General features: G+C 53.8%; 1 protein-coding gene across 2 annotated transcripts; it reads left to right on the top strand.

Annotated features, from left to right (window-relative positions):
• Positions 1 to 283: 283 nt before the first annotated feature.
• Positions 284 to 23,685, top strand: Wnt4 (Wnt family member 4). 2 transcript variants are annotated; one of them, XM_027399755.2, is made up of 5 exons: positions 290 to 470; positions 12,855 to 13,090; positions 19,208 to 19,339; positions 19,427 to 19,569; positions 20,187 to 23,685. In XM_027399755.2, exons 1-5 carry the CDS (start codon positions 394 to 396, stop codon positions 20,652 to 20,654), a joined length of 1,056 nt encoding a protein of 351 aa, XP_027255556.1. In that variant the 5' UTR covers positions 290 to 393; the 3' UTR covers positions 20,655 to 23,685. The 2 variants fall into 2 exon arrangements, with proteins under 2 accessions (XP_027255557.1, XP_027255556.1); XM_027399756.2 differs by lacking the exon at positions 19,208 to 19,339 and having other exon boundaries at positions 284 to 470.
• The last annotated feature ends 461 nt before the right edge of the window (positions 23,686 to 24,146 follow it).

Below are 24,146 nucleotides of genomic sequence, written 5' to 3'. Positions count from 1 at the left end.
GGCGTGCCTGCAGCGGGCTGGGGCTCCGAGCGCGCCCGGGCGCCGGGCCGGGGAGGCCCCCCAGGAGAAGCCCAGTCCCGCGGGCTCAGGCCCGCCCCCGTGGGGCGGGGGTGTCCCGCGCCGCTGGACCCGCCCAGGTAACCCCATCCTCGGCGCCCCGGCCCGCCCCGCGGCCGCCCGCCCGCCGCCCGCGCGCCGCCGCATCCCGGCTCTGGGGCGGCGCTGACAGTCGGTCCGCCGGCAGCGGGCGCAGCAGCGGCGGCGCGGCCGGCTGCTCGGAGCTGAGCCCCGCGCGCGCCCCGGCCCGGCGCCCCAGCCCGTCCGCGCGGCACCCACCTGCCGCCCCGACGGGAGCCTCGCGGACGCTGCCCGGGGCCGGGCGCCCGAGACACCATGAGCCCCCGCTCGTGTCTGCGGTCGCTGCGACTCCTTGTCTTCGCCGTGTTCTCGGCCGCCGCGAGCAACTGGCTGTAAGTCGGGCCGGGGACCGGGCGGGCGGGGCGGACCCTGGGGCAGCGGGCACAGGGGGCTCCCGGCAGGTGTCTCGGCCGCGGGACCCAAGGCTCGCGCTCCCGCCCGTTCGTTCTACCGGCCACCACCGCTGTCCGTGCTCCCCTCTGGAAGTCCCGGGACCCCTGCTGCCCCGGGGCAGGCTTCCTGGCCCGGGGCAGCAAGGCTGGCAGCGCGTCTGCACCCGGACGTGGCCCTGAGTGTTCGAGGGCGCGAGGGGGTGCGAGCGCGGGGCGGTGTCCCCGGAGCGATGCGGGACGCAATCCGGCAGGCTGACAAGTCGCCGAAGAAGCCCACTGTAGGGAAGGAGTCCCGGGCATAATAGCAGGTTAATCCCGAGGAGTCAGGGCGCGAGCTCCCCGCGCCGCGCTGCGGGCTGGGCCGGAGGCGTGCAGGGACCTGTTTCTGCTTGGGGGGCGGGAGCCAGGCATAGAAGGCGAGGACCGGGACGCCGAGCCTCTGAGAGCCCGCAGGCTGGCTCTGGCAGAACCTCCCTGTTCCCTTAGGCAAGAAGAAACTTCTCCTAACCTTTAATAAAGAAGGCGACGGCCCCCATCCACCTCTAAGGGTCTTGCCTAAGAAGGAAGGGGGTGGTAACCACTGGTGACCTGTGTGTTTCTCCTTGACTGGGTCTGCACTCCGGAGGATCCCTGGAAAGGAGGAAAGCTAAAGAGATGGGCTAGTGACTAAGAGAACAAGGAACTAGACCTTAGGCTCCTTCATCCTTCCTCAGTGACACTTCCCCATGGCCCTGGCTTAACCCTGGCCCCAACTTCTCCTGCCCAGAGCGCTGCCGCCTTCCACTGTGGGCAGCCAGTGGGGAGCCAAGCTCCAGTATTGATCTGAAAAGCATGAGGTGGGAAGGGGGGGATAGCCAACAGTGTAGCTGGGGTTTCCATGGAGACAGTGGGAAAGGAAAAATTCTCTCTGCATCAAGACCAAAGAACAAATATCTCCCATGAAATTGCCCTGAGTGTCCAATGGCTGTTGCTATGAGGTCATTGTGGCCAGCCAGGGCCCTGTAGACTGGAAAGGAGTGTGTTCATTGGGGTCAGAGCCACCCAGAACTTGGGAGACTGAGGTGATATGGAATTCTCCCAGCTGTTCCGAGAGCTAGCGACTCCAAGGCCCAAAGTGGCTGCAGAGCCTTTGTTTTTCTTGGAGTCTTAATTTGATTAACACTTGAGGGGCAGTGGCAGAGTGGACAGAAACCAGGGCAGAGCCACTGCCCCCTCCACTTCTTGCAAGCTGCCCCCCTCCCCTGGGGCCTGGGTTGCAAACCTGGATTGCAGGAAGGGAACTCCTTTGGACTTGAAGGAGTCTGGGGGTATCTGAAGCTGCCTCTTAGAGATGTGTGGCTGTAAAGCAGGCATGAGCATCAGGCAGAACTAGGAGTGAGTCTAACCTGCCCAGCACCAAGCTACAAAAAAGAAGGAAAAAAAAAAAAAGAGCTTAAGAAGCAAGTAGGAACTGAAGTGTGTGAGCCAGGCCTGCAGCAAACACAGAGACAGCTGCCAGGGAAAGGCCCCCGGGAGCTCCTGGCTCTTTAACTCTCTTTATAGATGAGGAAACTGAGGCCCAGGGAAGGGAGCTACTTACCCACTCAGAGCTGAAGACCGAACCCACATGCTTTAGTTTCCAGACAATGATAATCTTCTTGCCTGAGGCTGTCCCGAAGTTGACCCAGTACACCCAGGTAGAATTGCCACCCGCCTCCAGCCATGTCCACCACGCCCTGGTCCCAGCTAGGGAGGCAGCCCCAGCTTCAGGTCTTGCAAAGCATGGGGAATTCCAGAGCTCAGTTCTTGAGCCTTGAGCCTGCACTGTGGGGGGTGGGTGAGGAGGGGAGGCCTGGGGTTGGAGAGGTTGGCAAACCTGTTCTCTGCAACTGTGATGGCTCCTGTTGCCATGCAGCCTGGCTCTAGACAACCCAGTTCACTCCTGTTCCACCAGGGCTTCAAGCTAGGGGTCTCTCTACACAACTCATAGAGGAGGGAAGGGACCCTACCAAACTAGAGAGGCTCTGAAGCAGAAGAGGCCCCAGGCACACACGCCCAAATGGGGATCACTGCCTTGTATATAGACTCCTCCATCCTCAGCCAGAAACTGGACAAGCCCCTAGGAAAACAGGTGCCACAGTCTAGCCACCCAGCAGCTTGGGTCTGGGTAAAAGAGCACGGGAGAAGCCACAGCCTGAATGGGCAGGACAGTGTGCCTGCCCCAGAGCAGAGTGGGGCGGCAGCTGTGGCTATCACAGAGTGGGACTCCGTCTGAAGACTGGGGAATAATGGCTTAATAACATTCATCACCCACTGCACTATCTGAATCCTCACTACATCGGAAACCCATTTTACAGATGAGACGACTGAGGGCCACAGAGGTACTTAGCTAGTAAATGACAGAGCTACCCAATCCGGCCTCCATAAGCAACGTCTTTGGGTTGGCAGCTGTCCATATAGGCATGGTGATGGCACTGTGTCTTTTCAAGGGAGAGCCAAGGGCCATTAAGATGGCTCAATGGGTAAAAGTACTTGCTGCCAAGCCTGCTAACCTGAGTTCCATCCCTAGGACCCACATAGTAGGAGAGAATCAACTCCTACAAGTTGTCCTCTGATCTCCACACACACACACAGGCACAAATAAGTAAATTAAAAGAGGGATGAGCCAAGCTGCGGGCCTGACCCCAGAAGGATACCTGACAGCATGTACTGAGGGGACAAGGCCTGGGTGTACCTAGAGGCAGCCTTCCGTCCACGGGAGATTGATAGCTGATTTCAGAGTCTGTGCTGTCCGATGTCTCAGGACACTAGCCTGGTGGAGAAGCCAGGTGTCCCTCTGCATGCAGGCGCTGGAGCTGGGAGAGCTATGCAGCCTGAGGCTGGGCAAGCCCAGAGAAGCCAGATGCTGTTGAATAAGCTGGTGTTTGGTATCTAGACAAGGTAGCAGCTTGCACAGCTCCCACCAATGAAGGAGGAATGAGGGAGCCACAATTCATGGTAGAAAGCCTGTACTTGGCCCTCAAGGAACTACCCTGCTGTGTCTGAGTCATGCCCGAGCACCAAGGCTATACCAAGGAGTCAGGGACACTTGGGCTTGGGTCACAGTTCTATGTTTCATGCTGGGTGGCCTTGAATGAGATATTTCCCCACTTTGGGCTTGTTTTGAACCACAAATGGAAGAACTAGGAAGAGTTGAGGACAGAAAAACTGAAATATCCCTACTGTGTGTTTCCCCAGGAAGAGCAGAGTGGTACATTGAGCAGGAACGTTAACAGAACCCCAGTGAATAAAACAAGAAACCCCTACTGTACCCAAAGTCAGGCCCACAGAGTGGCTCAGAGCTGGGCCTCCAGGACAAGGCATCCCAGAGTTTCTACCCCAGCTCTGCCACTAACCCCATGAGGGACCTTGGACTGTGCCTTGCCTCTCATCTGTTAAGTAGTGCCCATGGGTGCAGATGGTTCACAGTGGTGTTCAGGAGGAGTAAGCCAATGCATGCAACATGCAAGGCACAAAGCCAGACATGCTAATAGAGATGGGGGCCCTCGCTGGCAGCTGCTAGAGGCTGGGCACTGCTGTCACTGAGCTGCAGAACCATGTCTTTGTCTATAGGGATGATGAAAAGAACGGGTACTTAGGTGCTCTAAAGCTCTTTTTGTCCCAAACAGTGCTGTCCAGATCCTATAGTTTTACAATGATAGGAGCCAGGCTGCCCCCTACCCCTTCTTCAGTAGCCTCCCACAGCCAGGAGATCCAGCCTGGCTTGTGGGCATCCTGCTGGCCAGAGGGTTGTTACCGGAAACACACTTCAGTGCCACTGGGGGAATAAAGGAAGGCGTCAAGTACCTTAGTGGCTCCAAGTCCCCACAGGTGCGTATCCCCAAGCCAAGCTCACACATGCCTGTTTTGCCCAGCAGGGATGTATGACTCTCCAGCTCAGGCATGGGTAGAGCCAGCCCTATAATAGGTAAAGAAGTGCCCTGTGTCTCCCAGGGATGTTTCATTGGCTCCCTCCCATCTAAATAGTAAAAGCCTATGTCACTGGAGCCTCTCCCATGACTCTGAGTAGCGAGTCACAGCCACTAACACACACTAAGCACGTTACAGTTTATACTGGGACCCCCTCCTCACCTTTGTGTTGTGGGTACTTTTTGACGGGACTGTCCTTGATACCCTAGGGCATTTAGTAGTGTGTGAAGCCTCTCTCCTAGAAACCAGGAGCACACGCTTCACCCCATGCCAGCTGATGACCCAGTATCTACAGACATCACCAAATGGGTTCCATGGGTGAGACAGGGTCAAGGCTCCCTGGCACACCTGGTGAATGGATGTTTCAGGCACACCGCACATAATATCCTAACTCCTTCCCTCCTCTCCCAGAGTAGAGGTGTGTGGGTAGGCTCCAGCCTCACTCAGAGGTCTAGAGGAATCAGGGCCTGAACCAAGTCCAAGTCTCAAGTTCTGATATATGTAACTGTAACCACCTTCTACACATGTGACATGGGTATGTGGCTTCTGATGCTTGGGAGGTCAAGGCTACAACACACACACCCCTGAGTGTCCCCCTAGTGCCTGGCACATACCTGCCAGGTTATGGGTCACTGAGGGTTGGAGGCCTGGGCTAGGAAGAGCTCTCTCCACTTTTGTCTCTCTCCACTTTCCTCAGGCTCAGGTGATACTAAACGTCCCACAGTGGGGCAGATCTGCAGGCTGAACCCTCCCTCACTAACTAGAGCAGAGCCTCCCAGCCAGTCTGAATCTTTCCCACCCCTCCGCACAGGGGGAGCAGGACCAGGCTCTGCCTGAGGGGTTTGCACAGGCGGCAGCCGGGACCCAGCTGTCTGCTACGGTTTGACTTTCTTCCCTCCACCCTGGATTAGCCATTGAGCAACTCAGCGAGCATCTGACAAGACGGTGCTCCCCAAACCTGTTGAAACTCGCCCAACTAGGGCCCTGTGGGTGTGCTTGCTTGCTGCTTGCTCGCTCTCTAGCTCGGCTCTCGGGAAGCTGAGTCTTTTCATCAAGCCTCTGCCTCTCGTCCCTTCCTGGGGGAGGAAGGGCCCAGGCTGAGCCAGCCAGGCACAGATTGATCAGGGAGCTGCTGGAAAGGGTGACAGCACCCGCCTTTGGCCCCACTGGTCACCCCTCCGCTCCCAGCTAGCCTGCAAGAGGTGCTCCTGGTTTGTTCTGCAAGCAGCTGGGAGGCGGAGCTGAGCCAGGACCCACAGTTGCTTCCCAGATTTCCACAAGAGTTGCCAGTTTTTATCTGAGTCCTGAGCTGCATCTTCAGTGGTGATTCAGCTAGCCCGAGGGGAAGCTCACTCCCTGCTGTGACCCCGCCAGTCCCCCTTCTCCTGCAACCCCTTTCCCTCCCCCATTTTCTGGCAAACTGGAAATCAAGCTATGTTTTAGAGGTTCCCCTCCAAGTCAGAACCCCTAGAGCTCCTGGAAGGGGCTTGGTCTTCACAGGGAGTAGGAGGGGAGAAAAGGAGGGGAGATGTATCCAGCCCTTGTCCTAGGGAGGTTCCTCCCACCCTGACAGCCCGCAGGCAGGCGACCTTGGAGGGGCCTGCTCTCTGCAGGGAATTGTTGGTGCCTAGTGGAACCTCTGACCTGCACATACTCTGTACTCTGTTTCTGAAGCAGCCCTACAAACCCAGGACGAGATCCCGGGAGTTTCTCTCCCAAAGCTGGACAGAGCAGAGCACTCCCTCCTGAGTCATGGGTGCCTCACTGCCCTGGCACCCCTAGCTTTAAGGATGAATCATAGACGTCACTGTTGGGGAAGGTCTCAGGGACCCTGAGCTACCATAAAAGGGAGTGGTGGGCTTGCGCCTTAAAAACATGTTGGGCACCAATTATTGGCATCAGCACTGTCTGTGCTAGACTCAGCGCCTACAGTATATTCATAGTAAAGCTGGAACTCCAGCCAACTCTCTTGCCTTCATCTCAAAACTTGCCCGTGGCCAATGAAGAAGAACTAGGGCAAGGGAGGAACCCAGGTTTGCCCTGCTGCCTGCTGGGTAGGAGTAGAGGTTCAGCAACAGTCCCATTCCTGCAAGATTGGGTTAGACCATGGAGGAGCCTGGCTGCAGCCAGTCTGTGCTGAAATTCTCCTTAGGGATTTCCTCATCTCTCCTCACTCTCCATCTCTAGCTCCCCAGTGTTGTCAATGTTGTCAGTGGCCAAGGGACACATGGAGAGCTCTAGTGATCTAGGAATTAGAACAGCAGAGAGGGGTCTCTGTGCCAACTTAGAGGCAAGGTGAGCTCATGGGGTACCTTACACTTAACACCCACTTACTCCAGGAAGACATCTGATTTGGGGAGAGAAGGAAAAATTTTATGTTCTTGCAGAGTGCTGGGCCATCCTGGTTCCCATCATAGTGGCTCCCTGTTGGCCCCGAGTCAGCTACTTGCTCCTCTGTAAGATAGAAATTGAGAGAGGAGAGGCTGGAGAGATGGCTCAGAGGTTAAGAGCACTGACTGCTCTTCCAGAGGTCCTGAGTTCTATTCCCAGCAACCACATGGTGGCTCACAACCATCCGTTATGAGATCTGGTGCCCTCTTCTGGTGTGCAGATATACATGGAAGCAGAATGTTGTATACATAATAAATAAATAAAATCTTTTTAAAAAAGAAAAAGAAAGGAAGAAAGAAAGAAATTGAGAGAGGAAACCAACCCCCTCAATTAGAAGGAGGGACTCAAAGCCCTCAGGAGCAAAATGCTCACTCAAGAGATAGAAGCATCAGAATCAGGAGTTCAAGGCCAGACTGGGCTACATGGCATTGTCTTTAAAGGGGGAGATGATATAGCATAGTGGTAGAATGCTTGCCTAGCATGCATGAGGCCCTAGCTTCAATCCCCTAGACCACATAGATAGATAGATAGATAGATAGATAGATAGATAGATAGATAGATAGATAGATAGATACAAATGGATGGATGGATGGATAGATAGATAGGTAGGTAGATAGATAATGATAGATAGATAGGTAGATGATAGATATATAGATAATGATTGATTGATAGATAGATAGATAGATAGATAGATAGATAGACAGACAGACAGATAGATAATATCAAAAAGGAAGGAAGGGTAAATACTGAGTCTTCTGAGGAGTTGGGGACCCTAGAAATCAGCAAGTGTGGGCCCCAAAGAAGGTAGCATTTCTCTCCAACTTAGAAAACAAACATTAGGGCCTAAGCAAGTTGGCCTTGGCATTCAAAGTCCTGTCAGGCAGGAGGGAGGCAGTACAGATGCAGCCCATCATCCCCACAGAACACCAAGAGTTTCTCCCTCTGGTGCTGGCCATTCCCTACTGGCTGCCCTCCAGGGTTCCAGCCAGTGTGATACCTCCTTCTGGTGACTTCAGTGGCTACAGAGACCACAGATAACACTGCATAACCATAGGGACATTCATTACCTCAGCATCCTTCACACCTAATAATACTCTAATGGCCCTGCTGTAGATAAAAGTCTCTGGAAGGATCTGCCCAGGGAAGAGTCAGGCCACCTTGCTCAGGTCAGGGTCTGATGACACTGAGTGGTCCTACCCACGGAGCCCCAGGCCATCTTTGGAGCCTAAGCAGCCAGCCCCCAGGCCAGGGTGGGCAGAAAACCCCGTTTCACGTCCTGATCTCCAGTGACCAGCTTAAATACAAGCCTTGGAGCCTTTATGCCTTCTGGAGAGCAGGCATCAGGGGAGGGGATGCCCTGCTCTGTGGTGACATGGCTGTGCAGAACCATGTAACTACTGAGTAATGACACGGGTGACAGTGTGGTAGGGGCCGTGCTCCGGGTCATCTCCTTCTCCAGACAGTCTCCATGTTCCCTAGTCACATTTGAACTTACACTGGACACAAGTCCCCAGCTCTTGATTTCCTTGGGGAGACATTTCCTCCACATCACCCTTCACCCCTGAGCCTAGGAGTAAAGTGGAGAAGGCCCGAAAAAAAAACCAGCACAGAGTCCACAGACCCAGCTGGGAGCAGAAGAGGCTGCAGTGCAAGGAGGGTGGGAAGGGCCACAGAGGAGGTGAGAAGCTTCCCAGTGCTTTGGCCTGGGCTGTGTTTAGTTCATTTCTACCTCCTACAGTAAGAACAACTGATCTCCCCATTTTACAGAGGAGCACATTGAGACCAAGTCTCCAAGATGTTCACTAACTTGCCTTGGTGACACAGAGATGAGAGTCTGACCCAGGTTATTTACCGCATACCCCCCCCCAACATACTGCTTGCCCAGAAGAGAGACAAGGGTCTTGGGACAGGGTCACAGTGGAGGTCAGTACAGCAGCCACTCAAACTGGTTAAAGAAACAGTGGGTGGTTTGAATGGTCGGTTATGCAGCAAAGGGTCCTGAGAGCTGCACACTCTTCCCAGTCCCTAAAAACACTGTCCCAAATGGAGTCTGTGGCCCCTTGCTTCTGCCTAGCTGTATCCACTAGCTGAAAGTCACTCTTGCTTATATACTGTTCCCTTCGGGTAACCCCTCCTGCCAACTTGGCCTCCTTTCTCTCTGGTATGGAGGGCACAACTACTCCTGAGGAGGCTCTAAATGTGGCCTGGGCAGGCAGGGAGGCCAAAAGGAGGGGGCAGAGAGGCCTGGGCTGGTGTCCCAGCCCCCACCTGGACACTGTAGGGCCAGGACCAGTGCCACTGACCTGCTTGGCTCCCCACCACGGCCGCTCCTTCCCGGCCCCTCTCCTCTAGAGTCCAGAGAGTGCCAGGGAAGAGTCACAGAGGTGTGGATTAGCTTCTCCAATTTTGTATATTTTGTTTAAAAAAGCAAGCAAACCTGGAAAAGCTTGGGACAAGCCCAGCTAATTTTAGTTTCTAATGAAAACAGCAGGTGGCTGAGAGGATCTGATCTCCCTGGCAGGGCCAGGGCCCTCAGGCCTCCTCGCAGGCTACAGTCACGGAGGGGAGGGCCTCCTGGGAGGAGCCTGCAGGACCTACGGGCCCCATTCGAGAAACTGGGCACGAGCTGGCCAGTGACTGCAGCAGGGGCACCCTGGGCTGGTGGGGTAACCTGATCGATGGCACGGCTATGGCTGGAGTCCTGGGTGGCTGGGGCAGCAGGTGGCAAATTGCTAAGCCTATACTCAGCAACAGCAGGAAGAAGCCTAAACAGGGGCAGCGGAACAGGCTGGGAAAAGCAGGCAGGGGTGATCAGCCTCAGACAGCCAGCTCAGGGGCAGCCGACACCCATCATGCCCTGGCTCTGCCTCTCCCAGAAACGGCTGTGCAGTCGATATTTGAGCCTGACCCAGCTCCCGGGTCAGTGAATGGTACACGTGTCTCTGGGGGAAAGGTTGAGCCACCGTAGGGCACTAAGAAGGGACCACACGGCCATCCCCATCTTCCTCTCTCACCCGTTCTTTCCCTTATGTACTCTGCTGTGGGGGTGGCAGGGCATCAGGACAAAGTCCCCTAGCCCAGCTGCAAACATTACTGAATACCTTCTGTGTGCCATGCCCTGGGAGAGGCCCAGAGAGATGCAGCCTGAGGAGTCAGCTCTCTGGCTGTCCAGTGGGGCAAATTCACAGCCAGAGATGGGGAGAGTTGAGACCCCAGAGCTGTTTGCTGCTAGACAGCTATGGGACTTACAAGTCACTTCACCTCTGTGGGCCTCAGTTTGCTTGGTTCATCTGTGAAGTGAGGTCAGGTACCAGCCAGGCTCCAGGACAAGCATGTGGAATGGGGGCAGGCCAAGGCCACTGAGGACTGGGGTGCCAACCCTCTTTGGCTAATGCCAGCTCTGATACCCGCCAGACAAACCCCTGGGGTCTCTGAAAGCCGAGCAGAGATGGCAAGGCCTCCCGTACATGGGAGGGGCAGCTGTTGTGTCAAGTAAAGGCAGGACTGGGAGGTGGGCACCGATGCCGCTGCAGGCAGCTTCTCGTCATCGTTCTGGATGCTGTCCCAGTGACTCACAGCTATGGCAGCCAGGCAACGTCCCTGCCACTGTCATTTAGGCCTGTCTCCCTATTACATTCAGAGCCCCAGGGAGGAATGTTCAGTTCCTCGAGTCCATTACTCCCGTTTGGTGGCATGGGACCAGCAGGCCCTCTTCTGCCAGCAGAAGGAGAACTCGAACTCTGATCGTGGGAAGGCCCACACAGACATACCAGCTAGCTCACTGTGCCCATAGCCAGCTCCAGGTGGAAGGGGACTTGCCTCAGGTCACAATGGGCTGATGGCTTAGCCAAACCTCCCTGCCTGTTCCTTCTGGCCAGAGACTTCAGTCCCTGAATTCCTCCCTTCACCAGAGGCCAGGCAGGGCCCAATCTAGCCAGACCTGACCTGCTTAGCTTACAGGGAGGGGAAAAATATGGTTAGACAAGATATGTGCCCCCAAATCCTGGAGGGAATGGGGTCTCCATCCTTTTCTGAGATCCCTAGCCTGAGTGAGGACAGGAAAATACCTAATGATAGGTTCAACTCCCTGACCCTTGAAGGAAGGACACAGTGGCCTCGGAACAGTGTCCTGGCCCACCGCCAGTAGCTGAGCTCTTGGCGCCCCCTGCAGGCCAAGAGTGACTCATGGGTGTGGTTCTGTAGGAGACCCCCCCTTCATGTGGCAAAGGAAGCAAGGAGTACCCAGGCAGGGCTGAAGCCAGGTTCACCACTTCCAGATATTCCCTTCTCCTGACCCTTACTCCTTCCCTTCCCTTCCCTTCCCTTTCTCCCACCCTTTCTCCTTTCCAAGAGACTTGGGTTCTGATACGGATTGGCCAGAGTGCTGCTAGTCTGTGCATACCCCAGGACCTAGGGAAAGAATTTGCTGTGCAAGTGTGAAAACCTGAGTTTAATTCCCAGAACCCATGGAAGAAGCCAGGCCTGTTAGAGAGGCTATGAGGGCTGAGAGGGGCCCTGGAAGACCAGGAATGAATGCCAAGGGAGGTTGGTCCTCTGGCTTTGAGACTCCCCATCTCCTTTGGCCTACTGGTGCTGCCAGGGACAGCTCCTAAGATGCACCCAGCTGGGCTCGGTGTGTTAGCACACCTTGCCATGTTCAACCTCACATTAGCCCTCTGGAACAGAAGCCATGACTCCAATATGTATAAGGAAAGCAAGACTCAACTTTACAGCCTTGGGACATGCAGGGGGAGGGGGTGGCTTCTCTGAGAGTCAAGACCACAGTGTAGACAGGGATGTCCTAGGCTGAGACTTCTGAGTCTCAGTAGAAAATGTGAGGTACCTTTTTAAGACTACTCTCTAGGGTAGTGACTTCCCAGATGTGCCTCAAGACACGCCCAAAGCTGAGAGGATACTGGCACTAAGCAGTTGAGGTGGGGGCCCAGGTACATGTGCTTTCTGTAACCCCATAGATGTCCCCAGCGCAGTTAGAACTAACCCTCCCCCTGCCAGAGCCACGTATATAGCATCTGATCCAGGGGCCTGACCAGCAAAACTTGGATGCTATATACACATCTTTAGGGACAGAGAGGCCCAGACTACACCTCACCCAGCATGTTTTGAGTGAACACAGTTCCCAGCAGCTGCTGACCAAGCTGTCAATCTCTAAGTTATACAAAGGCTGGCAAAGGCTGTGACATCACACAAAACCAAGCTCTACCTCTTGCCAGCTGTGAACCTTGGACACAAGGCAGCAACCTGTCTTTGCCTCAATCTTCTTCACTTTTAAACAGGGGCTCCGGCAGGGGATATGACTCAGTAGAGGATCTGCCTAGCATGCACAAGGCCCCAGCACCATGGAAACAAGGTGTGATGGTGAATGCCTGTAATTAGAGAGGTAGAGGCAGGAGGATCAGACAAATGTTCAAGGTTATCCTTGGCTACATAAAAAGGTAGGAAAAAATTAAAGGGAGGCTAGCTCCTTAGGAACACCCACGCTCAACCTCTAACCTTGCAGGGATGTGCACACAAGTGCAACACACACACACACACACACACACGCATGCACACACACATACATTCATATACACACTCACATACACACACATAGTCAATCAACCAGTGTTAAAAAAAACTTGGAAATTTATTGACTCACTGAGAGGATTAAACGAAATAATGTAAAGCGCTTTGCCCAGTTCTAACTAGGTCCCATAACTTAGCTCTTATCAGTACAGTAAAACTTTCCCATATAAGACTTTCTGTGTGCTTTCCAATTTGGTCATTCCCTCTTTCAGTAAACAAGACAAGTTCCTGCCTTTTGCTTCAAGCCACATGTCAGGCGTCACATACTACTAGTCTGAGAACTGGGGGAGGCAGGCTTGTCTCCAGACCAGGAGATGAGGCAAGCCCCAAGAAACCCTGAGTGCAGAAAGAGAAAAGCGGGCATCAGGACAGCTGTGCATCATATCCAACCCCTGTCCCCAGGTACCTGGCCAAGCTGTCATCGGTGGGCAGCATCTCCGAAGAGGAGACCTGTGAGAAGCTCAAAGGCCTGATCCAGAGGCAGGTGCAGCTGTGCAAGCGGAACCTGGAGGTGATGGACTCGGTGCGCCGGGGCGCCCAGCTGGCCATCGAGGAGTGCCAATACCAGTTCCGGAACCGACGCTGGAACTGCTCCACACTGGACTCCCTGCCTGTCTTCGGGAAGGTGGTGACACAAGGTGAGGAGGGCATTCTGGGGGCATGGGTTGTCTGTGTGCCGCCCCAGGTGCCTGGGGAATGACACTTCTTGGGCCAGGCACATCTAAGAGGGCTCAGGGGCAGAGAAGCAGCACAGGGCCTGGACAAGGGGATAAAGAACGCAATTGAGGGCACTAGGGAGGAGGATGACCCGGGAGGAGGCCAGACAGTGCTCCGTGATCACACAGCACTCGACAGTGCAATTGATCCAGTAGGAACTGGAGTGGCCCTTGCTTTCCAGAGGGAGAAACTGAGGCTCTGAGAAGAGACAGGACTGACCTGCCCCAGGCTCTTCAAGGAATAGAGTCAGGCTTCAACCTGGGGTGTTCTGCTCACCTTTGCCCCTGGCCTTGGTCCTTGGAACCCATGTGACAGGGCTACTGAACAGCTCTAGCGGACCAGCTCCTGTCCTCTAGGGCTCACAATCCATCAGGGAACAGACCATCCACAGCGGTACAACAGATGCAGCTCACATGGGCCAGACAATATTTTAAGAGCTGTAAGGAACACTTCATCTAACTCATCTACCTGAGTCGTGCTTCCATGCAGCAAGGGCAGAATTGGAGGCACAAGGCAGTTAAGCGATTTGCCTGGAATCACAGAACTAGGGAATGGCAGGATCTGAACGTGCGCCCAGGCGGGGTCTGCACTGTCGTTACCAATAAACCCAAGAGCGTCTCCCCTGGCCAATACTGGGTGCTAAGGCTTTCCCAAGGAGGCTGGTAACCTGAGAGGGCATTAAGCTAAATGCAGGTGAGCCAGGGCCCAGCAGAGGTTCTGTGACACTGGAAGGTTCCTTGAGGCACTTCTCAGTGGGAATGCTGAAAGCCAGCTGCCATTCTACCTCCTGAGCTCGAAGCTGACACGTCCTAGCCACCAAGTCGATGGGGCTCTTTGACTTGCTCAAGCTGCAGTTAAAGGTTGCCTGGGCCAACCTTTGTCTTGGCACCTGTGGGCCTAAACAAGGCCGCTGGGCTCATGGCTGTGATTGAAATCTGGAAGCCATTCTCCTGGGAGCTGGCAGGGGCCGGCGGGCATGAGCGCATTTGGCATTGTTGAACTGAGCTGAGAAAGACAGCTACCCAACAAGTAGTACAGTGGTGAAGGCTCATGGCAGGCCTGGAACTGCTGTCCAGGGCCCAGAGCTGCACTGGTAAAGCCCCAGAGCCAGCTTTCCTATGGAGGCTGCTCTCAGGAAGCCCCTGTCACAAGTGTCCTCTAGAGCAGTGATTCTCAACCTTCCCAATGCCATGACCCTTTAACACAGTTCCTTGTGTTGTGGTGATCCCCAAACATAAAATTATTTCATTGCTACTTCGTAAGTGTAATTTTGCTACTGTTATAAATCTTAATTTAAATATCTGATATGAAGGATATCTGATAGATGATCCCAAAGAGGTCACAACCCACAGGTTGAGAACGGCTGCCCTAGACTGACAGACAGATCAGCAGGGCGTCCTATGATGGTCACACCCTACAACTTGCTTTTTATAAACACATGCAAAACATCAAAGCAACAAAAAATATAAAGTATACCCCCTTTAAAAAATGTAAAGCCTGGTTTAGACCTGTTAAGTCACCCCAGCTCTCAGGAGGCCAAAATGCCCAGCCATCTCTCCAACAGCTAAGTGGCCCCCAGCCAGCCCTTCCTTCCTCCTGCCCCAGCCCTTCGCTCCAGGATCTATGCCTCTGTAGTGTCGTTTCTTTGAAGATACTGTTTTATTATGTATGACAGGCAGGCTAGCCTTGAACTTTCTATGCAGCCCAGGCTGGCCTTGAACTTGGCAATGCTTTTGCCTCTGCCTCCTGAGTGCTGGGGTGACTTAACAGGTCTAAACCAGGCTTTACATTCTTTAGAGGGGGTATATGTTATATTTTTTTGTTGTTTTGATATAATTGCATGTGTTTATAGAAAGCAAGTTGTAGGGTGTGATTCCTACATATTCATCATTAGAGTCACTATGTATCTAGATAGACGTTTTTTATGGAAACCATGTGCGCTCACACTGCTTCTTGATAGCTTCACACTGAAGTGTAACAATTCCCCACCCATGCTCCCTTCACCATCACTGCATCCCAAGTAACAGTGATGGCTCAAGTACCTGTCTCCTGGCATACCTCCAAACCTTGCATGGAGACAGTCAGTAGGTGTCTGCTAGTGATGGAGAGTAGATCAAGACAAGGACTTGAAAGGACAAGGAAAGGGAGGCATGATCGGTGAGTGTCAGCCTGAAGCTAGGAAGGACTTCTGGACCCTGTGGAATAGTCTGCCTTTCTCACCTGTGGGCAGGGACCAAGGAAGGGACTAGTGCTGTCAGTAAGTTAGGGGGACACAAGAACCCTGCCTGGCCAAATGGAAGCTGTTCTAGAGTGCTACCATTCCCAGTGGCCTGGACAAGCATCCTGTCCCTATGGAGCTAAGTCAAGGCCTCTTAAGACCAGACCAGTCACAAGTCAGACACTAGCTATGTCTGGGGGATACATCTGAGCTCATCACACACACACACACACACACACACACACACACACACACACACACACACACACACACACCTTCCTCCATTTTATATCTGGTTTTCTTCACTAGTAAAATTCCTCTGGGAACACTCTTGCCTGGTTAGTCTCCACTGAGCCAGGGTTGGGCAGGGGGACTCATTGCTGGGGAGCACAGGACTGACTCTGGAGGCCCATGAGTTGAAGGACAGCAGAGATTGGCAAACCTAGAGCAGGTGACTTAATTCCTCCGGGTCCTTACCAGTCTCATGCGTAATTCTCAGGGCTGTTGCTGACATTCGGTGGTGTGTGCAGTAACTACTCCATGACCCTGACTGAGAGCAAGCCAGCCTCACAGACTTCAGCAGTGACTACCAGTCTGGAAGGCCTCTTGCCCCAACTCTCAGGAAGGAGACTCAGTGGTTGTCTGCATACATGAGTTACCTAGTTGGGGCAGTGACCTCAGGAATACAAGGGGACAGAAAAGATCCCCCTTTTGGTCCAGACTGTAGCCAGTGAGGAAAGGAGAGTTGTTTGTTGGCCTATCCTGTGCTATCCAGCCCAGCTCATTCTTACGACAGCTCTGACTTTATGTCACTCCCAAGTCACAGCTGAGAAGTCTGAAGAAGCCAAGGGTAGTGGTGACCCAGATCCTCGCCCTGCCAGCTATGAGAACCTGGGCAAGGTCCGTGCCCTCTCTATAACTGGGTGTCCTTCCTAGAAAGTGGGGACAAACCCAGGGCCCACCTGCTGAGATATCTAGAGCATACGATGGAGTTGTGCCTATTCCCTGGCTTCCATCAGGACACCCACCTAATGCCCAAAGGTCACCACACCCAAGGCTTCTTCGCCAACCCAGCTCAACCTCAGCCAGTTCTTCCCCGGTTCCAACTCCTTTCTGCTAGCTTGGCTTCCCTCCTGCCATCTGGAGGGATGTCACTATGATGTGCTCCCAGGCCTTGAGTCAGACAGGGCCCACTCCAGTTCCCATTCTGCCATTTGCTGCTCAAGAGCTCTGTCTGGCAAGCCTTGATTTCAAGGGATCAATCTAGGATTGCTGGAAGTCCTGGTCAGCACACGGAAAGGCCCCTGCACCCTGTGGTCCTCAGAAATAATGGCTAGTGGCCCTATATGACCACTTTGAACCCTCCATCCCCGGGCAGCTTTTGCCTCTCAGAAAAGATGGCATTGAGACCAGACTCGTGAGGCCAAGACTTGAGGTTCTCTAGGAAGAAAAACAGCAGAATCGAGTTGCTGGTTTGGGAAGGGTAGATGGTAGGGTGAGGAGGGAAGAAGGCAGCAGGGTGGGCTTCCCCTGGCCCAGGACAGAAGCAAAGATGCCTCCCTCCTGCAACTACAGTGTGGTCAGGGTGAAGCATCTACACCCCCTCAGGACACCCCACCTCCCCAGGACACCCCACAGCAGCACTTCCAACCCCACCACAATGCATTCTGAGGAAATTAGGCCCTGGCATGTCCTCCTTCGGAGACCAAGGCTCCAACCTGGGTACCTGGAAAGCCATAGGGGCCATACTACTGGAGCCAAATGGCTGGAACCCAGGGTCAGTAAGAAGAGGGTGAGTTCAAATTCTGGCTACTCCACATCCTAGCTGGGTAACATGGGACAAGCTGCCTCACCGCTCAGTGTCTCGCTTCCCTTGTGTAAAAGAGGGTCCGCATCTATTCCTATCGTATTGTGAAAAGCACCTTGGCTAATGGACTGAGTGCCCAGACAATGCCTGCACACAGTAGGCTGTCTGCACACAGTTGGCTGTCTCGGAGCTTTGATTCATATGGTCTTGGATAGCCTCTTCCTTCAGTCACTCAGAAAATGAAGACATTATGGCAACCTCAGTCCAAGCAGACAGATGTTTAGAGAATGAGGCAGTGGTCTCTTGAGCAACCCCATAGGAAGACTAGTATCCCCAAGACCACTGGCACTAGGGGGCAGAGGTGAATGAGAGCCAGAGTAGGGCAAAGACTGCCTGAGCAGCTAAAGAAACAAAGGGACCTCCTAGGGCAGAGGGCTGAGGCCGCCCACCAGTCCCTACCTTCTGGGACTTCCCTTCCCCCTTGGTCTTTGGGGCAAAGATTTGTGCTGGTTCAGGCCTGGAAATACCAGAAATACCAGAAACTGAAGTTGTCTCTCTTTGGGCGGCCACAGCATAAAACCAACCAACATGAGCCTGCTATTAACCTCAATTAGCTTGGAGAAGATTCCATCCCAGACTGTCGAAGCTCCATTGCTCCAGCCAAGCCCCTCAATGCAGGCCCAAAATGGCCAAGCAGAGAGTGGGTAGTGGAAAGGAACGGTGGGTGGTACTCCCTGCTTAAGGACTGTACCGAGAACAGGGTGTCCTGAGTGTTGGGGGCTGAGCCGCCTCCTGCTCCAGAGCCGAGGCTGGGCTGCCTCTGTCCACAGACGAGCACAGTGGAGGTGACTGTTCTCATCTGACCATGGTGACTGCTCCCCAGAGCAGCTGGGAGCACAGGCCTGGGTGTCGCAGAGGTAATTGCCAACCATGGGGCCAAAGCCTGCCCCCACCACTCTTGTGGACACAGACCCTGCATCAAGAGACAGAAGGACAGTCACAGCACACAGAGGCCCTCACAGGGTCTCGGATAGGAGCAAGACCCACTGTCTGGTCACACACCCAGCCAGCATGCGCGCTAGGCTTACACACTGCCCCAGCTCACCCCGAGAAGAGACTCCACAGCAGCTACACCCCCAGGCACAGTTCCTAGGAGGATAAAAACGTCCATTCAGGCAGGGGAGGAGGGCCATCACCAAAATAGAATTGCTGAGCAGCCATGGGCAGGAGATGCAACCACTGCACAGGCAGGCAGACCTGTGCTGCAGACTCGCTTCCATCACCTCCTGTGGGCCTGGGACAAAAGCTCTCCCCCCTCTAGGAACCTGCTGGCTGGTATCTGGACACTGGGAACAGATCAGACTGGCAGGGGTGGAGGTCTTGTGTACAGTAACCTCCTCCCCCAGTCAACAGGAGGGGCTCAGTGCGAGGAGTTGCCAATTCTATAGTTTGCTCTTCAAATCTCAAGGAAGCAGATGTGAGCTACAGGCCCAGCCTCAGAGAAAAAGCTCAGTCAGGGTCACAAAGGGGAACTTAAGGCCCAGTGAATAATTCAGTAACTGGGCAGAACTGGAGTGGCAATGTGGCTGTGTCCCCTTCACAGCACTGTAGTCCTCTTGCTTCCCCAGATTGTCACTATATGACACGACTATCGTTTGCCTTCTGGAGAAGGCTGTGAGAACAACTGAATGATCAGGCCCTGAAGCCAGGCTGTCTGCTGGCTCAGCCATGTGCTGTGTGACCAGCGGCCAAGCCTCAGTAAAAAATGGGGATGGCCATAGCTCTTCCCTCATTGGGCTGCTAGGAGGCGGCACTGATCCTCTCTGTGAAGGAGGCTCAGCTACTGGTGTGATCAGAACAACTACCGAGTGCTTGGAGTGTAGGCTTTCCACCTGCCTTGTCCCTCCTTGGTGCCCAGCATTCAGCAGCCCTCATAGACATCTTCCTTTATGCAAAGAAAGTAGAGATGTGGTGCCCTAGGACCTAGCCCTTCTCTGCCTCTGCCTTGTACAGGGACTCGGGAGGCGGCCTTTGTGTACGCCATCTCTTCAGCAGGTGTGGCCTTTGCAGTAACAAGGGCGTGCAGCAGTGGAGAGCTGGAAAAGTGTGGCTGTGACCGGACAGTGCACGGGGTCAGCCCACAGGGTAAGCACAGATGTTCAAAGGGGAAGGCAGGGGCCTAGCCCCAGGCCAAAACTCACCCCAGCCCTCTCTATGCCCTCCATACCCCAGGTTTCCAGTGGTCAGGATGCTCGGACAACATCGCCTATGGCGTAGCCTTCTCACAGTCCTTTGTGGACGTACGGGAGAGAAGCAAGGGAGCCTCCTCCAGCAGGGCACTCATGAACCTTCACAACAACGAGGCCGGCAGAAAGGTAGAGTGGCATCAATCCCACTGGCATTGGGGTAGGACTGCATGGGCCGGATCCCTAAAATAGCCCCACAGCTACTCCGGAAAGGCTCATGTCGCCAGGCACCTCTATAGGCCAAGGATTGGTAGTGGAGAGAGGAGGTGTTATACAGCACTGTAAGTGGCCTTGTCCATACATATCTGTGTGGGTCCAGTCCTGTCTCAGGCTCGGTGACAAGCAGAAGATCTGGGATTTTGACCCTCCCATCCATCCACACACCTTTGACACCATCTGTCTTCCTGATGTCTACTTCCAAAGTCCCTGTGGAGATTTAGCACAGCACCATCAAGTCACTTGTCACTTACTCAAATACTGCCTAGAACACTGCCCTTTCTTGTGGCCTCCAGCAACTCCAAGTACCCCAAGTACAGGGACAGCATCCCATTGGTCTATCCGCAACACCGCTTGCCAGCTCAGCATAGTATCCACTAAGAGTTTATACAAAGGAGGCACAACAGTGAACCCCTTGATTCTGTATCAGCCTTGGGGTCCTGGTATGGAGTATGTCCATGTGTTGTCCCCAGAGGTCCCTCCACTACCTCCACTGTCACTGATCACCCCTCCCATCTCCTCTCTGACAGGCCATCTTGACCCACATGCGGGTAGAATGCAAGTGCCACGGGGTGTCAGGCTCCTGCGAGGTAAAGACGTGCTGGCGAGCTGTACCACCCTTCCGCCAGGTGGGCCATGCACTAAAGGAGAAGTTTGATGGTGCCACAGAGGTAGAGCCACGTCGTGTGGGCTCCTCCCGGGCACTGGTACCACGGAATGCACAGTTCAAGCCACATACAGATGAGGACCTGGTGTACCTGGAGCCCAGTCCAGACTTCTGCGAGCAGGACATGCGCAGTGGTGTGCTGGGCACGAGGGGCCGCACATGCAACAAAACGTCCAAGGCCATTGATGGCTGTGAGCTGCTGTGCTGCGGCCGTGGCTTCCACACGGCACAGGTGGAGTTGGCCGAGCGCTGCGGCTGCAGGTTCCACTGGTGCTGCTTCGTCAAGTGCCGACAGTGCCAGCGACTCGTGGAGATGCACACATGCCGGTGACTGTGCTCAGCATCACCTGCGTGGCCCAGGGAAGGCCAATAATTTAAACAGTCTCCCACCACCTACCCCAAGACATACTGGTTGTATTTTTTGTTTTGGTTTGGTTTTTGGGTCCTCAAGTTATTTATTGCCAAAAATAGGCAGGCAACCCCAAGGGCGCCAACCAGGGCCTCCCCGAGCCTGAGCCTTTTTGTGTGGCTGCCACTGACCAAAGGGACTGTTTGTTTATGCCTCTGACTGTCCACATTGACCACTGCTGACTACTCAGCTGTTGTCGGTGTCTCTTTTTCTACGTGTAGACTAAAAAGTGGGTAACAAGCAGTGATTGTGGACCCACCGTCCAGGGACAGCAGGTTCCATCTTGGTGGAATCTGTATCACTGGCGATAAAGAAGGAGCTTGTGCCTCTGCACCCCACATACACAGGGACGGATGGTAATCTGAGCCTGGTAGCCCTGGCTCTTAAGGTCCCTAGAAAGGGAAGGCACAGGTACCAGGATAAAGGCTAAGGGCTCTTCTCAGCCCACACACGAGCAGCGAGATTGCAGGCAGGAAGGGGCAATAAGGCCCACCTGAGGCCAGCCTGCCTCAGTCTCCCCCCTTGGAAAGGGAAACTGTCCCTACCCCTAGACCCTCCTACGCAGGGTACGGCTGGCATCCTGGATCAGAGCCTAGCTTGGGCCTAGCAAGTCACCTCCCCATGAGTCACCCTCACGGTGCTGCCCTCTGTGACCCTGAGAATGGAAATGTCACACAGAGAAACAGAAAAGGACTGTGCAGAGATCCTGCCCTACGATATCTCACTCACTTAACAAAATTTATTGAGTAAACACTATGCCCTAGGCCCTGTCCTGGGGTATCTCCCTTGGTGACCACCTATGTCCTGGGAACAAACATAGAGGCACATGCCCTCTTTACAGCAGGTAGTCATGCCTGTCAGCGCCATACAACCTTGGCAGAGGCAAAGCCAGGCTCTTCCTTAATCTCTGTATCCAATGGCAGAGATACACAGGTCTCCTTGGGCCTGAGCAATGGGACAGGAGCTCTGGCTAGAATAAAAGGTACAGGGAGGCAGGAGAAGCCAGGCGGGGCTGGGGTCCACATGGTTGCAGAGGAATAAGAGGCTGAGGCAAGAAGGGGAAGAGCTGGAAGGCGACTAGTGACGTCTCAGAATTCAAGGCACCTCCATCCCCAGGACCTCAGGTCCCTAAGGCCCTGAGTACAGTAAGGACAAAAGATTCCTCAAGGAACAGCATCAGTAGCTGGTGGCTGGCCCATTGCACCAGCCAAATTATCAAGAACCTACCAAGTGTTCTGCACACAAGACACAGAGACCCAGCTTCTCAGTGGATGACCAATCCTCAGAGGAACTTCCCAGCATGGTCTCCAAGTTTCTCCCATGTCCAGGACTCCAGGTTTGATGTCTTCAACTCTGAGATCCCCTTTGGGACTCTGAAATCACAAGCTCTTTGCTAATGGGTGGTGCGAACGCAAAACCCAGGATTCCGAATATGGGCTCAGGCCTGTACAAACTCTCCTGTGGTTTGTGCCTCCTGGCGTTGGCTCCCTCACGAAGAGGGTCAACACCCTTGGCCCCCATCCAAAGCTCTCTGTTCACTGTCCATCTGAAGAGGCAGCCAAAACCAAGTGAGGTGCTGGAACCACATTCAAATGCAGGGATAATCTTGGGCAGGCTGTCTCTGATGTGGATGAAAGCTGAGCTGACCAAGGGTCCCCACAGCTGCCCAGCTGGGCCCACTGCTCCTCTGGCAGACTTGGTTCAGCACCAGGGAAGATAGGGCCCCTCCTAAAGTCAGGCCCAGATAAAGGAAGCAGGGGAGATGTCCCTTCAGACGATGCTGAGCCAGGAACCCCATCCAGAAGCAGTGGGATCCAGACTGCTTACTCATTTGATGGACACTGTCCCAAGAAGGAGGGTACCTAGCTCCCCTAATATGCTCCTCCCGGGGTTCTGCAGGCTGTGACCAGGTGAACCAGACCACAGGCTCGAACCACTGTCAAGGCCACAGGAATCCACGGCCACAGAAAAAGAGCATCGTTGGACCTGTCCAGCTCCAAACTGTCTCAAATACAAAGAGCTGGCTGAGGGCTGGCATAGCTACCACACTTGAGTCACAAAGGACCCAGGAAATTGGCCAGAAGGTCTACATCCTACCTGAACCACTCTCTACTGTTCTTGTCACAAGGCAAAAGTGGTATTCCTCCAAGGCCAGGGCTGGATAAACCCAGCTCTGGATGCTGCTACCCTACTCTGCTGCCCCACCCCATCCTCCAGTTTTTATACGAGGCTCCTTGGCATTGTGACATCCCCATGGCATAGTCTGAGATGCACGATAAAATGGTTATTTCTTTACCTGGAAATTGTAGCTGTGACTTTTTTAATATAGAATAGGGAGAGGAGAGAGACTTCGGGAAGGACATGGATAAAACAGGTACTATGTGCTAAGTATTTGTTAAGTGAATTCTAAGTATAGGAACATTCCACCCTGGCCTTTTTGCTTCTGAAGAACTAGTCTGAAGCCTACCAGGACCCATCTATATGCTGTCTGAAATCAGCCATCATCGGCAGCTTGGTCTACACCTCACTAAGCCATGACCAGCTTTGTAAACTTTGCCCTGACTGAACTGATCATTCCTTTCAAGAGTTTGTGTGTGGATAGGGACCTGACAAAGCAGATGTTGATGCAGGACACAGGGGACCATGGAACAGACCACATTCCCATCTTGAGACAAAGGAACCCAAGACCTGTGACTAGAGAAGAATTCAGTAAGTAGAAACAGTCATAATGGAGGGGAAGGTTTATAGGACAATAACATGACATGAACCTCTAACACACACACACATTCTCAGCTGAGGATCCTTGCAATGTGGAGACCCAGGGAACCGCCATTCTCGCTGGTGAGTCCCTCACCTTTCACCAACCTGTCCCCACTCACATCGATGATCAAATGCACTGCAGCCTGGAACAGGCAGGCTATGTGTCTGGCTTTCTAAATACACGCTGACAGTAGAGGCTGAAGGAGTGTGTTTCCTGGGTGGCAGGGCAATGTGCATTTGTATCCAACAGGCAGGATGAGAACAGGGGCAGGGACAGACAGAAAAGGACAAATCAGTGTCAGAGGCAGGAAGATGTGAAGACCTGGGATGTGGAACACGGGAGCGCCATGTCCTAGAACTGTGAGGAGATCCCAGCCATCAACTTGTCAGACCCACCATGCTGCTAGTCTTTCACTGTGTGGGCCCTTAGCTGACTCTTCACTGTCTTCTTCAGAGTTCATCTCCTCATCTGTAATAGGAGAGCTTCCCAGTATACACACTTTATATAGGGCTTATAACAGAACTTATTGCTTGGAGATAGTGAATAAGAGAGCAGAATATAAAGCTAAAGGAAGGGCAACTCCTCAGGAGTAAGCCCACCATCTATTTCCCAGGAGCACAGGCAGTGAAGTCAGACAGAGATGAGTGAAGGAG

Source organism: Cricetulus griseus, chromosome 2 (genome assembly GCF_003668045.3).
Source record: "Cricetulus griseus strain 17A/GY chromosome 2, alternate assembly CriGri-PICRH-1.0, whole genome shotgun sequence".
NCBI classification, from domain to species: Eukaryota; Metazoa; Chordata; class Mammalia; order Rodentia; family Cricetidae; genus Cricetulus; species Cricetulus griseus.
The sequence above is the reverse complement of the archived record's forward strand: the minus strand, read 5'-3'. Positions and strand labels throughout refer to the sequence as shown.

Excerpts from the sequence above, each read along its gene's own strand:
- Wnt4 (XM_027399755.2), top strand. The coding sequence starts at position 394 with ATGAGCCCCCGCTCGTGTCTGCGGTCGCTGCGACTCCTTGTCTTCGCC. Across the intron at positions 471-12,854 it reads GCCGCCGCGAGCAACTGGCT|GTACCTGGCCAAGCTGTCAT; the intron begins GTAAGTCGGGCC and ends CCCTGTCCCCAG. Across the intron at positions 13,091-19,207 it reads CGGGAAGGTGGTGACACAAG|GGACTCGGGAGGCGGCCTTT; the intron begins GTGAGGAGGGCA and ends TGCCTTGTACAG.